Source organism: Callionymus lyra, chromosome 4, assembly GCF_982586985.1.
Source record: "Callionymus lyra chromosome 4, fCalLyr1.hap1.1, whole genome shotgun sequence".
NCBI lineage: Eukaryota > Metazoa > Chordata > Actinopteri > Syngnathiformes > Callionymidae > Callionymus > Callionymus lyra.
The window spans coordinates 23,707,402-23,721,225 of record NC_141821.1 but is presented as its reverse complement, the minus strand read 5'-3'; the positions used below and the strand labels follow the sequence as shown (position 1 = coordinate 23,721,225).

Sequence of the window (13,824 nt, the reverse complement as noted above, 5' to 3'; positions counted from 1 at the left end):
CTGTTGTTACGGACTGTCCCGGCCCCAGGGGAGTGTACTCTGGCTGTAGGTCAGGCTTCCAAAGAAGAGGAAGGCTCTGTAAGTATTCCTCACATTGGTGTATAAAAAGGTTTATTGTCCTGTTGTAGGACAGTCCTCAGCCTGGTGGAAAGCAGGCGGAATGCACTCCAAAGTCACTTGACACAGAGCAGTGATCTCGTGGCAGGTAATAAGTCTGCAGGCTAACAGCTGGCATTTACAAATCCTGACAACCTGGCAAGTCAATGTAAGCGTCCGGTATCTGCTGAGTTAGCCACGTTCTGTGAAGATATACAAGCTGCTCTGTCCATAGATACGCTTGTTGTTAAGTGAGGACTGATTATGATTAAGTGATTCTTAGGATATTAAAACCCATCTTCAACATGAGTGACCTCCACTCTAGTTGCGAGAGAGAAATAAAGTCAGACTTGTGGGATTGCATAAAAAAATCTTCTGTTCGATCCTAGAAAATCAACGACTCGCTTTTATTTCCTGAGCCTTCGACTCGAGTCACTGATAGAGATAAATTATTGTGACTCAAATTGTCTCAAAGGAAGTGAATTAGACTCAAATTCAAATTGAATGATTTTTAATTTCATTTATAGATTTTTGAAAGTGTATTTTAAAGCATTTACTTAATAGATTTGAGTTAGATTTTTTTAAATTCTTTAAATTGGTTTAAATTCATTAAACATGTGTCACAGCTAGAAAAAAAAGAAATGCATTTTTTATGTAACATGGACTGAAAGGGTAATTTCTTAATTTAGTGTTATGAATATTTATCATTTTTATGCTAAAAATAAACTGAATTCTCAGAAGCGTTTCTCCTTCTCGTGCCCTTCACAACCCCCCGCAGTCATGGCCATGTTCCTGCTCATTACAGGGGGCGCTGATGAGAGACAAACATGTCGGGATCGGGGATGAATTTAAAATAGCGGAGCTTGCGATGCTGCCCAGACAATCAAAAAACCAGAATGAGCTGAGAGAAGGAGTCGGAGGCCTCGGGCACATCTGGGGTCCGTCAGGAATCCGATCTAGTACTCTGTTGGCCCCTCCGGGGACTGTAGCCAAATGCCACCGCAGCGCTGCCCAGACCGACGACTGCCTCAATGCAATGGATGGATGGATGGGTTGGTGGGAGTATGGATTAGTGGATGAATGAGTGGATGAATGATTGAGTGGATTGGTGGATGGACAGATCGTTGGGTGGGTGGCTTATGGGTGAATGGCTGAGATTTCTTCTTTGCATTTATTAACTTCACCATGGATGGTGTCGCCCACCTGGTGGAGACCAACAAAACTACACGTAAGTGTGGAGGTCTGTCATAGACTCAGTGTTTCAAGAGTAAATTTATTTATCAGCAACTCTCTTACGTCTGATTGGTCTTATTGCTGTCACCAGCAGCCGACAAGAGATCTTGACTATATTTTCAGTCTGACCTCAAGTGTTTTTAATTTTTCAACAAGAACATTTAGATATTTCTTCACTGCAATAGCTAATTATTCAAGTGGTTGATATTTTATCAAAAAAATTACACTTTTTACTATTTAAGAATTTAATTGTTCTTAACTGTTATTTTTTAAACAGTAAGTTAAAAGTAAAAACAAATAATAACATTTAATTGTTACTTTTAAGAACTGTTAGAATTCAGACGTCGCATGAATAATGAAATTAAAAATAGACAATTTTATGACTCTACTCAACTCATTCCACTGCGAAGAGTTAATTATTGAATGAATAAAGTAAACAGTGTCGTCAGTTCATCACATGATCAGTCGAACAAAAGCCGATGAGTGTTTGTTAGTTTGAACGGCCGTCACATGAGAGTCCTCCTCCTGCAGTGGACCACCGGTCCACGTGGAGCGGCTCGGGGCGACGGGCCAGTTCCCCTCTAAGGCCCGCCGGGGACTGGCCGCCTCCTCGTGACCAGATGGCTGCCTCAGACTACGACCCAAAATAGCTGCGGAAATGTTTTCTGACGTGGAAACTGCAGATATTTGTGCACTTGAATGCAGCTCCATGAACCTTCTCTGATGTGGACCAGATTAAATTGAGCTGTGTCAGCATTTGTCTCCAAACTAAGACGGCTGCTAAAGAGCGTAGAACTGTCAGAACTTTGTATGAAAAGTAGATCGTATAGATTCATTTGTCACCACAACTTCTCATTTTGTAATTATTGCTTCTCCCTTATGTTTGGTATGGTATTTTATTTATGTTTTTGTTCAATAATAGCTATTTTAACCTTGTTTTCCCCTTTTGTCACAGTCTTTATCTTTGACTTATTTGAGGTAAATAACTCTTTATTCAGAAACGGACTACTTTTATTTACTCAAATTTCTTGAATCTAAATGTTTGGGCCGGTTTGGGTGGGGGTGTGGGAGGAGGGGGGGGGGTCTTTGTGGCGATTATGCACTCAATCCTGGCCCCATATTGTAAACTCCTTTGCCAGAGCGAGCAGGTGCAGATCAGGAGGGAGGAGGAAATCTCTGCACCTCAACGATCCATCTGTGCCTGTATAGGACTATTAATCTGACTTCTGGTCTGGGCTCAGGACCTGGACCACGAGGAGGACCAGAGATAGACTCACACAATGAGTCGCTGCATGTGCTTGTTTCAGTGCAACACAACTCCTTCCCTTTCTGTCCGTCCAGCCGAGCGTCGCCTCGGCCTGCTGGAGGCTCCAGTGAGTTTATATGTGGAGTCCTCCCCTAGGGTCCACGAACCGCCGTGTCTGTCAGGGCGGTAAATACTTTATGAGATATGATTGCGGAGCACAAACACTCGGTGGCCATTAAGCCTCCTCTCTGGACGCGTGCCCTTTGCAAAAGTAGGATATAATGAAATAAACAAACCCCCTCCCCCGGGCAACACCCCCCGCTTGCCTGCTAATGAGCGTCTCTGTTTCCTCCAGCAAGACTGCTCAGACGATTTCTAAAACTATTTGTATCTTTTTTTTTTTTAAAGCGAATTCACCACGACTATGTTTTCATTCATTAATTTTCAACTTATGAATTTACTTGACATTTTGTTTTACAGTTTACATTTTAACTATTGTTTAAAAACAATAACACAGTGCTTCTCTTGTTTTGTCTTGCTTTACTTTCTCTTTCTTGTTTTTAATCTTTATTTTACTATGGGTTTTTCACCCAGTGTACACTATCTTACCAATTTTTGGTGGGGCATTTTTTCTATTTTACTTATTTTAACTTATATTTACTTGTTCATACGTTTATTTTAAACAACTTTGGTCTTAATTTGAATTTTTTCAGACTTCCATTTTGCTGATTTATTTAATAAACTCATTCATTAATTAAATAACTGTTTAAAAAATGTTATCTTTTATTTAAGACTATTAAAATACGATAATATCATATTATTTTGCCTTTACCTTTAAGAATGTTTTGTTTTTTGTTTTAGCCATTGTATTTGTCAATGCCAAAAACAGTTAAAATGTTGTTTAATTACAATTGCAGATCTTTCTCCTCGGCTGTAAGGCTCCTATGGCACACACTATTGGAGAACATGAACTGTCGGACTGCAGACAGACAGGCTGGAGCTTAACTTGTCATCTTTAGGTCTCTTGCCATGATTGTCATTCACACAACAATGACCTTCTGACTGACACAATGTCGTTGTGATACATTTATTATTGGACCTGATAGAGCCAGAGCTGCACAGTCTTCAGGGTTTAGGTGAGAATACCTTGTATTAATATACAAAGATTTACAGGTGCAGCTCTGGTTCCCTGCATGCGATAATGCTACGGGAAAACTGCCTCTTTTAAGTCGGAAACCATGAAAGGACCAGGCTCCAGTTTATCCCTGTGTGTGTCTGCGTGCAGGGGTGTATGTATGAAAGAGCACACGGACCAGGAAGTGCCATCTGTAGCCACCTGCAGGAGGGTACCCCCAGGGGCCCAGCGTGCCACCATCTCCCGAGACCCAGTGACACTGAGAAGCTATGCCACCCTAAACGAAGCCAAACGAACCAGACCCAGCATTGCAGTAGACAGGGGCGTAGGCCCCAGCAAATGCCGCAGATAAAGCACATTTACCCTGAAATCAGACGCAAATGCAGGCAGACCCCAGCGACGCACAGGGGCTAGGAGCAGCAAGAAGATGGGAGAGGTGGTGGTCAATACTGAAGAAGTCAGACTTTGGATCATTTAGTTACTGGGTCAGATAGGATAGATTATAAAATAGGGGAGAAACCACTGACGGGCACCATGAGGGGGCAAGGTCAGCCAGCAAGAGTACAGAGTATCTAGAAGAGCCCGTGGCCAGAAGAACGCCAGGCCCCCACCCTGTCCACCACAGAGGACCATAGGAAGAGCAGCCGGGTCGAGAGCCGCCCCTGGAATCCGGGAACAGCCGGACCAAGCATCAGGTCTCACAGTGAGTGAGGTGCCCAGGTCACAGGTTTTCCGGGCAGAAATACCTTATGTCAGACCTGGTCGTCCCAAATGTTCATCTGCACAGTTTTGGTTTTGTTGACTGCCCAGGCTGAGAGAGGTGGGTGGGGGTACGGCCCTTTCAGATCAGCCCCCAGTCTATTTGATTTGTCTGAGCCACATCCCTACCCATCACCGCGGACAATTGGGGACAGCAACCTTTTAATGGGTCGTCCAAGGATCTCTGTGGAATTGGGGGCCCGTCTATTATACTCACTGAACCCCCTCCCACAAGTTGGGACGCACACTTGGTGGGGTGAAAATGTCAGAAAATGATTGATTAATGAAGCAGTGTCATTATTTTCAGAGTCCACTAGATGGTGCACAACTGTTTTTGAACAACTGTTCTAATGAAACATCAGATACATTTTTAAACTGATGGCGCCACCTTCTGACCCCTAAATAACATGACACTGTTTCATGTAGCTTCATCAGCACATCACTAGTTTTTGTCTTATGCGTGGTGCTTTATTCTTCCAGTAGAATGTATTAAGTGCAGAGTTTAGAGCTTTTAACCAAGAACAGTTGGGAGAGATGGCAACCATTATGAATAGATAATTGATTTTTGGCAGATTTGACATTTTAACTGCAATAGATCATCCTGTATTTTCTGAAGAAGTACAGACATTCATGTAATTGTGCTACTTTCCCTGCCTGGTGACATTGTGTAACCTGTTTCAGTCTGACACGAGACTCTGAAGCTTCATTTTCATGACACGTTTATCGAAGAATCCTTCGACTGCAGTTGTCTTGGCTAAGCCCAACAATGAGTCAAAAGATTGCAGCATCAAGTGGAGCCTGCAGCTGAACATACTCCACACAATAAAATCCAAATGTATTCTGCCGCTGACGGAGAGAAGCAGTTTTTTTTGTGTTTGATTGTCGTCATCTTGTGGAGAGACACTCTGATGTTCGTAACAACCCGCCATTGTGTTATTTACAATTCACTGTTCCTGGTAGCGAACAAAAGTGACTAGCTCCCCTGAATTCACCTGCCACAACAAAAGCACTTTCCTTTTCAGCTCCTCATATTTCCTCTGCGTGAACACCTCCTCCACCTGAACGCCGCAGATGCTTCCTCTCCAACCATGTGTTCCGACTCTAAAGCCATTAATTCTCCACCGGGGTCTAATTCATCTCTCCCACTTTATCTAACAATTAACAAACAGTAATTGCGATCAGATAAGAGCCATAATTCTCCGTGCGTGATTCCGGGGCGGCACTCAGCTTCATGTCCTCGCCATGATTAATGTGGGCCAGAGGAGGGCGAGCTAGGCCACAGGATGTGCGTCGCCGCTTTCCGGCAAAATACAATTTGATATACTACGATATCCTCCCAGTGGCAGGTAGTGCGGCCATAGTGGCAGTATGTGGCAATCATTGGCAATCATTGGCAATCATTGGCAAGTCTCAGGCATCTCCTGACATTCCCCTGGGTTTTAGATATGCTTTCCTTGACTATCTGTACAGGTATGTGCAGAGTTTTGCACAATTTATCGTAATATTATATAAATATATATTAAAAATGTTTCCATAGCATGAACATGAATCTAAAGTAGTGGAAATATTGTACTATTCTCTGTAGTTCTAGGAACGGGCAAACCGGTGGCATCGAAGACCATTGTGTTCGCAGTAATTCCACATCTCGGTCTTCAACATGTCCCTCACCTCAAGTTTGTGTCACAAGTCTGCATAGCTTCATGGGTAGGGCTCTAAACGTTTAGCAAGAGATTGCCCGTTCGATCCCCATAGTCGGGTTTATTTAAGAAGCATTTTTGTGTTGCGACGCAATTCTGCAATCAACAATATTCTACCTCTTGTTTTACTTTGGTTGGAACAGTGTTGGAAATATGACAATAAGATGGGAGAATCTTGCTGTATGTATATATTCCGACTTAGATATATTTAAGCCAAATGAAGAGAGCGGAAGTCCAGATATTGCTCTACAGTTCCGACCTACTGTTATTGAGGAGGATGTGGACCGTCTGCAGGACGGTCAGGGCAAACAGCTAAGGGTAAAGAAAGGGCGGTTTTGTGAGCGGCCTGAATGGATTCGGGTGCTTTGCATTCCGCCAGCGTGACCAAAGAGGATGGAGTCATTCAGCTAAATGAGATTCTGTAACATAGAGAGAGGGTCGACTTTCAGACCTGGACTAATAGCATTACAACAGCACTAGAGAAGGAGAGAACAACAGAGAGAATGGGAAACTAGTACTTAGATCAAGCAGCAGAACTGAAGTAGATCAAAACACTTCGTCTGGGTTGATGTTACGCTCATGTCCGTGAGCTTCATGGTTCTAGAGAGAGGCAGCTGTGAGGGGTGGCGGGGGGGACCCCGATGAAGAGTCCAAACTGTTCACACACAGGAAAACCATCCAAAACAAACCAATGAACTTGAACACTTTCTTTTTTTTATTTTGTTGTAGATTCACACGGTTGCCATTTTTATCTTTAGTTCACATGACTTCAGCTAGCACTATTGTAGCCAATAGCTAAGGAGTAAAAATATCCTTCCTATACTTAAAGTTAAAAACAACCTTGAACTTACTACCCTGACATATGTTACGTTTATTCTCTTAACCGCTATCTCACAATCACCAAGAGCAAAGCAATCTGATCCAAATGCACAAGACCTTGGTTCCTGCAATGTTTGAGTAAGTAAATAAGTATTTTTTTTATTTGTAAAGCGTCTTTCACAGACCAGGGTCACAAGACGCTTAAACAACAAAACAATTAAATATAGATGAAAACATCAGGGTTAAGTTTCTTATTTAGAATCAAACGATCTTATCCATTGCTAAGATTGAGCCAACAACTACTTAGTCGCAAGCAAAGCACTCTACCGAAAATCTTCCCTCACTCGTAAACAAAGCCCAAATACACTTGAAGTGCTCCATCTGGAGAAAGAAGCCTCCTCAAACCCACACAGAATACTCTCCCATGGTCGTTACAAGTTAGCCGCTTTTATATTTTGAATCAAATGAAGGTTAGTCAGTAGGGTTCAATGACATTTCCTTACCTTCCCCACGTACTGCATGTCCGTCCCTGTGTACTCCTCCAAAAGGAAGAACTGGTTCCACATCCAGCCTCGTTTGGATCTTCTCAACGGCACTTTGTTGGCGTCCTGCCCCGTCAGACCCGCCCTGCGTCCCCCTGTAGTCCTTTTCAGGGTTCTGAGCCCTGACACTGGCGAGCTGAGCTGAACTATGACACACAGTGCCATCAGCAGGCAGACTTTTCTCCTCTCCATGTCTTATCGTAGTGTCTGGCGGTCTTTGGTCAGAGTCTCGGGCAAATCCTCATGCTGTGAGAGCTCATCTGGGTCTCACACTGGGACCAAACCTGGAGAAAACAGAAGCAAAGCATCAACACATGGACATTTTCTTTTGAAGACTGAGGAACTTCAGCTTATCCAGGAGCAGAGGTGGAATTTGGAGAAGCATGAAATAAAATTACGATCATTTGTTTGCTTGAAAAGCAAACTTGAGTGAGTGAGTGAAGGTAAACATCTCGAGACTTCATTCGGAGCCATTTGTGCCAACGGCTATTTTTCCAAGTCAGCCGACATTGTCCCAACAGGTGGCGCTGCAACACAAAATATGTTCCTCTGGTGCCCATTGTCCACCAAGGGCTTATGTGGGCTCCCTGATGTGGACAGGCTGACCACATCACGGATTTCTCGCACGCAAAATTGACTCAATTTAATGACTCGCTCAGGTCTTTTGTGTGAGCGCTGAATCGATCTTTAGCTCCGAGAGCAGACACAATTGTTCAGCATTGCAGTTGAGGATTAGCTTCATACAACCTGCATCACTTCCTGTTCCTGCAGCTGTATTTCAGATCAAGATTGAGTTGAAGTCACCATGGGTTTATTCTGGTGTTTCAGTGAAGCATTATATGTGAAAGAAACATGGTCAAATTCATATCTGAAGAAATATGTAGATTCACTTTTCTATGACTCAAAATTGTAATTACATTTAAGTCGTTAGTAGTTGTTAAATAATGAAAAAAATCTCAGAAAAAATGATTTGAATAATACATATTTTTTACCATTGAGTTATTCTATAAATTAAATACATATTCAAGGTACAAATTAAATTAATTTCTAGCTTTCTCTGTCTCTGTGCCTCCACTCCTGGAGCTCATGCTGGATCCAGAACCACTCTACACTCTCCTCTCTTATCTCCATTTATCATCCCTCTCCCCCTTTTACACCCCTGTCTAAAATATATCTATATAATTAATTACACTATTATTCATTTAATACTGGATAGTAATGATGTGCTGATGAAGTTTCATGAAGCAGTGTCATTATTTTCAGAGCCAGTAGATGGCGCTCCCTGCACTATTTTCCTTTGTTCTACTGAAACATCACATCTTTTTAAAACTGATGGCGCCACCTACTGACCTCTAAACAACATGACACTGCTTCATGAAGCTTCAGCAGACCATCAATACTGGATAGATGTACTTTTACCTCAATAGTATTTAGGAATATTGAGGAATCAGCAAAGATGAAAGACAAGCAATCCATTATAAAAATAAACTCACTATATATCACATTTAATTTATTAATTTAATTATTCAAATAAAAGCAGCAGCAATCTTCTTGAAAACGTTTTTAACTTAGAGAGAAAATTGCTATTATTAATACTTTTAGTGCTTCTAGAAATCTGCAAATAATTCCAGCTTCATAGTAACCAGACATCAATGATGGTGTTCAGCAAAGATGAAACTGGAAAGTGTCAGAAATTCAAAACAAAATGTAAAATATTTCTTCTGCGGCAGAACATCGACCTTACTTCTTTCAAAAACACTTTGATCTAACCCATTGAGCGATCTGAATCTGAATCTTGACTGTCGCCCTGAGACTCACCAGACCACCCCTGCAGCTCTATGACTTCAGAGCACACGCTGCCTGCCACTCATGCATCCTGAGGGAGGCCTGGACGATGCAGATCACAGCTTAACATGTCGACGTACAAGTGGATTTATCTGCATTTAGCGTGATATTCAACTCATGCTGGATCCTCTGCGGCACGCTTTATCTCGGCCCTGCATCTTCCCGGGAACACCTTACAGAATAGCGTCAGAGACCCATTACGTTAAGATCCATGTAAGATACCCAATGTAATGGCCGCGGAGTCTCTCTCTCGATCGGTCTCCCTCCCTGTCCCTATTTTATTCTATCCATCCTTCATCCTTGAAAAGCTAACGGATAAAATGGGGGCAGCTCGGGAAATAGGTGTAGGAGGAGGAGGGGCAAGAAGGAGGGAAAAAAAAAAGGCAATTTGTTCTGCTTTTCTTCTGATTATTCCAGTCCGGTGATATTCTGCCCGCCAGTGTTCGACAGCGGTAGTCTAGTAGGAGGAGAAGTGGAGTTCCATTGGGGACCATTACTTCTACACAGTTCTCAGAAGGAAGGGGATGGGGGGGGGGGCAGGAAGGGTGGACCTGCCCCTAAAGTAGTGTCTCGTTGGGCATGCTAGCGAAGTCTCTGGATAAGAATTGAGTAATCTGACTCGCCTGTGTGCTGGGAGGGAAATAGAGCAAAAGAAGATGAGGGTAAACCAAAAACCAATTTCTTCGGTTTGCAGCTGCAAACAAGAAGAGTAAAATAGCAGTGAACATTCAGATCTACCAGGGGGCAGCAGGTCAGTGTACGATAACCCTGCATGTTGCATATATTGTCTGTACGCACGTTTATCAGTTATTGTCAGACGCCACTCTATGTTGGGGGTTGAATTTGTTTGTCCTACAAATTCCCACATTCTTTAATGTGTGTGATGCAAAGAGAATTGTGTCGTTCGTTCCCAAATCACTTCTATCTCACGAGCGCTGACATGAGTGACATCAAACACGTTTTCTGACTATTGGCTCTGAAGGCCCATAAAAGCGATTTGAGCATCAGTAACCACAAAATGGTGTTGGGTCAATTAAGGACCATCTTGGTCGTGTTGCCCTCTGCTCTGTGAAGTCGTTTCTCTTTGGCAAACTTGTCATTCCCTGTTGAAAAATGGAGCGTCGAACAAAGAACATCAGAAAACAGTCATCAGACGAGCAGCTCAGAGAAGTATTGATTGTTCGTAGCAGCATGAAAGACTTAGTCAGTTGAGGTCACAATGAATTGTGAAGTACAACAACAGACAGAAGTTAAAAAAAATCATAGACTTTAAAAAATAAAAAAAATCCTCCACTCAACTGACAGACACACAAAGAGACGATGACCTTTCAAAATTAGATGTTTTCAACATCGTGAAGCCCCAGACTCCAGCAAACCAAATTGACGGTTCGTCTTACAACAGTTGACAAGAGATTTGCATGTACGAGCTTAGTATAGAGATTTTTTCTGAGAGCGTCAGGATGTTTAATTATCAGCCTTGGATTTCTGTTTGTAAATATGTTGTCGAAAAACCACAGTGTCTCCCTTACCCTGACTCTTGTTTTGGTGTCCGCATTGAGGTGGTTCATACCCAGGGCTGAATATTTTCGACGCCTTTACTTTAATATTGGTTCCTGAACGACGCTTTTATACCAATTAAATAAGATCAATTCAATGTCCACCTCAAGCTTACAGAACAAAACAATCTAGTGCAGAACATATGCAAACAAAACAGTCTAATATTCACTCATGTTTACTTTAGAAAGATAAACATGTCTTATTTATTGGGACATAGACAAGCCTGTTCCTGACCTGATGGTGTCAACAGCAGTGGAAAAAATAAGTAGCTCTGCTTGCACACAGAGATACCTGGTCGCTAAGTTTGATAGCATCACACTGGATTCACACTGGCTGACACTGACCTCTGACATTAGGGTCAGAGGCTTTTGTGAATAAAGATATAAAATAGAGCTACAATATCTTAAGTTGGCGTCACAGTTATCCCTTTTTAACCAGCAATGCGATGTCCATATGGCGCTGCATTAACATTAAGTACATTTACCTGTTGATATCCATACATAGCGCAGTAATTGGTACACTGCAAAGAAGCAGAGGTCAGAAATGGAGACTTTTAATAAGGCTGCTCTAGCTCCAGCTGTAACGTTCCCGGGCGGACTCTCTGCTTCTACATCGATTCTATGCGTTTTAAAGGTGCTTCAACAAATTACTTTTGTCGCCAGTCTAAGCAATGAGTACCTCTTTGCATATGTTGCAACGCACACTTCACATTTTATCCGGCCCGGAGTAACAAGGATACACACATCAAGGAGATCTTTAAATCATGGTGATGGTGTGCAGACCATCTTGTTACAGTGCTAATGTCGGTTCCATCCTAGTGATAAAAACATGACAGCCAATCGCCGGCAGCATTATCAAGTCTTGATCACGTGATTAACTGATTATCGAAACTTGGCACAGAAAGACGAAACATGTTTCGATACTCGATACTACTGAGGCATTTCTGCCGGTTCCTCAAAAGAACTAAATTTCGCCACCCAGCCCTACTCATTCCAAATACGATATCTGTTCAGAGGTGAAGGGGCTCAGTCCACTTACTAAATGTTACAAGATCATTGTTGACTTTTGTGATCATTGTCCTCCAGTCAAACCATGTCTTTATCCATGTCCAGCTCATCTCAATCATCGGTTATTACTGCTTGATAATCTCAAATTCCTTTGTGTGAAGACAAATCTTTAAATATCCTTCAGCTCTAGTTCATTCTCTGTAAAGCCTCAATGGCAGCAGTGCCATGGGTTTCAGACCCCTAACCGATCATTTGAATCGGTTGAGTCTATTTTCCGAGTCAAAGCGTCGCATGAGCAGAAACACAAAGTGTAGTAAATTGACTTAGACAAGAGAAAGCTAAAGGTCTGTGCAGCGTTTACCACTAATGTGGAAATTCAATTCATGGCTGCCATGGCAACAGCAGCATCAGTCAAGAGTTCAAATGCTCGCTCGAGGACGACAAGATCTCTAGAACCCAGAACTTCTAGTTCTATTTGTGGAACGGTAAGAATATCTTACATCTTACATCTGGCTACATATGATCTCGGGAACTCAGAGGTACAAAAGGTACCCATCATCCTCTTAACTTCAAATTCCCAAATAATTGTTCAATATTTCTCATCAACTAGAGGATTTTGCCAAACTTTACCCTGATAATGTCACAGTTCTCTACTATACACCTTACTGCATAGGAAACCCCCTCTAGGTGGCGTGAGTTCCAGGAGGAGCTCCACCAGTGAGTGAAGCAGATGGAAACAAATATTAAATTATGCAAAATTCCATGTACCAACACAACAATGTCCACACTAATGGACCGATGGAAGATTATCATCAGCACTGTTCTTATATTAATTCGACATTTTGAGTTTGCCCCAAGGAATAGTTCTTAATTTCTAAAAATAGCTTATAACTGAAGCATTTTTTGTAAGCAAAAGCATAGTTAGTGATGTGGAGCAAACTTCATAAACCAGAGTACAGTTTGTAAACTGAAGGTGTGAGTTCAACATGTTTCTAGTGAAATTGTTCTAAGCTTATGTGAGTCAACCAAAATCTTTTTTTTTTTTTATTTCTCAAAAGATAATCATAGGAAAGAATATGTGATTTGAGTAAAAAAAGGTAAAGACACACAGGAATAGCCTTCTAGCAAGAGTTATTCTGAACCTCTTATTGGTTCTCAAGGTTGTGAGTGGGTTAAAGCAACACCAGATGAAAAAGTGGAGGTCAGATAGATTTAAAAAAAAAACATGGCAAATAAGAGAGTCACTGTGTGAACACAAGGTGAGGAGAGAGAAACAACCTGTACGAGCAGCATCAGCAGTCACGCCGGGAGACGGTCCATCCATTACTCTTACCTGTCTGTTAGAGGCGGACGTGCACTTTTTATGCTTAGGGAATAACAAGAAGTCCTGTGTCCCCGGAACCCCCCCCCCCCGCAGCTTCATCCCTCCCCTCGTGCCTACTTTGCTTGCAAAGCCTGATATGCATTTTTTGCTAGTTTTTGCAGGACAGCGGTCACTTTGAATATGTCCTCTGTCGGCTCAGCGGGGATGAGAAGGCGGGGCGACGTCGCTGATGGAAGCAGGTGAGAGTAAGACAGCCTGTCGGGCCTTTTAATCACACTAGAGTAGAGATTCCTTCATATCCACTGAAACCCCCTGTCTTCCCCCCCTTCAACTCCCTGCTGACACAACTTTGTGAATTGACTTAACTGAAACTGCAGAGGAGCATGTGGGACTCTCGTGCTATCGATTAGCTGTAGGCCTCAGCACCAATGAAAATATCAGTCGCTCCCCTGGGTCGACTCATGAGGCTCCCTTCCTCAGGTCCCCCCTGTGCTGGGACGCCAGCTTCCTCTAATAGATTGACTCATGAAGTCAGTATTAAGATCAGACGCTCCCGCAGGACAC

The 13,824-nt window shown here is 42.5% G+C and overlaps 1 protein-coding gene across 1 annotated transcript in view; it reads right to left on the bottom strand.

Annotated features, from left to right (window-relative positions):
- The window catches only part of LOC148082143 (cadherin-6-like), a 62,109-nt gene that overhangs the window by 28,660 nt on the left and 19,625 nt on the right, over positions 1-13,824 (bottom strand). Inside the window, exon 2 of the mRNA XM_087789260.1 lies at positions 7,489-7,811. Within this exon, the coding sequence (XP_087645386.1) occupies positions 7,489-7,719 (231 nt within the window). The 5' untranslated portion in view covers positions 7,720-7,811. The remainder of the gene's footprint in view (positions 1-7,488; positions 7,812-13,824) is intronic.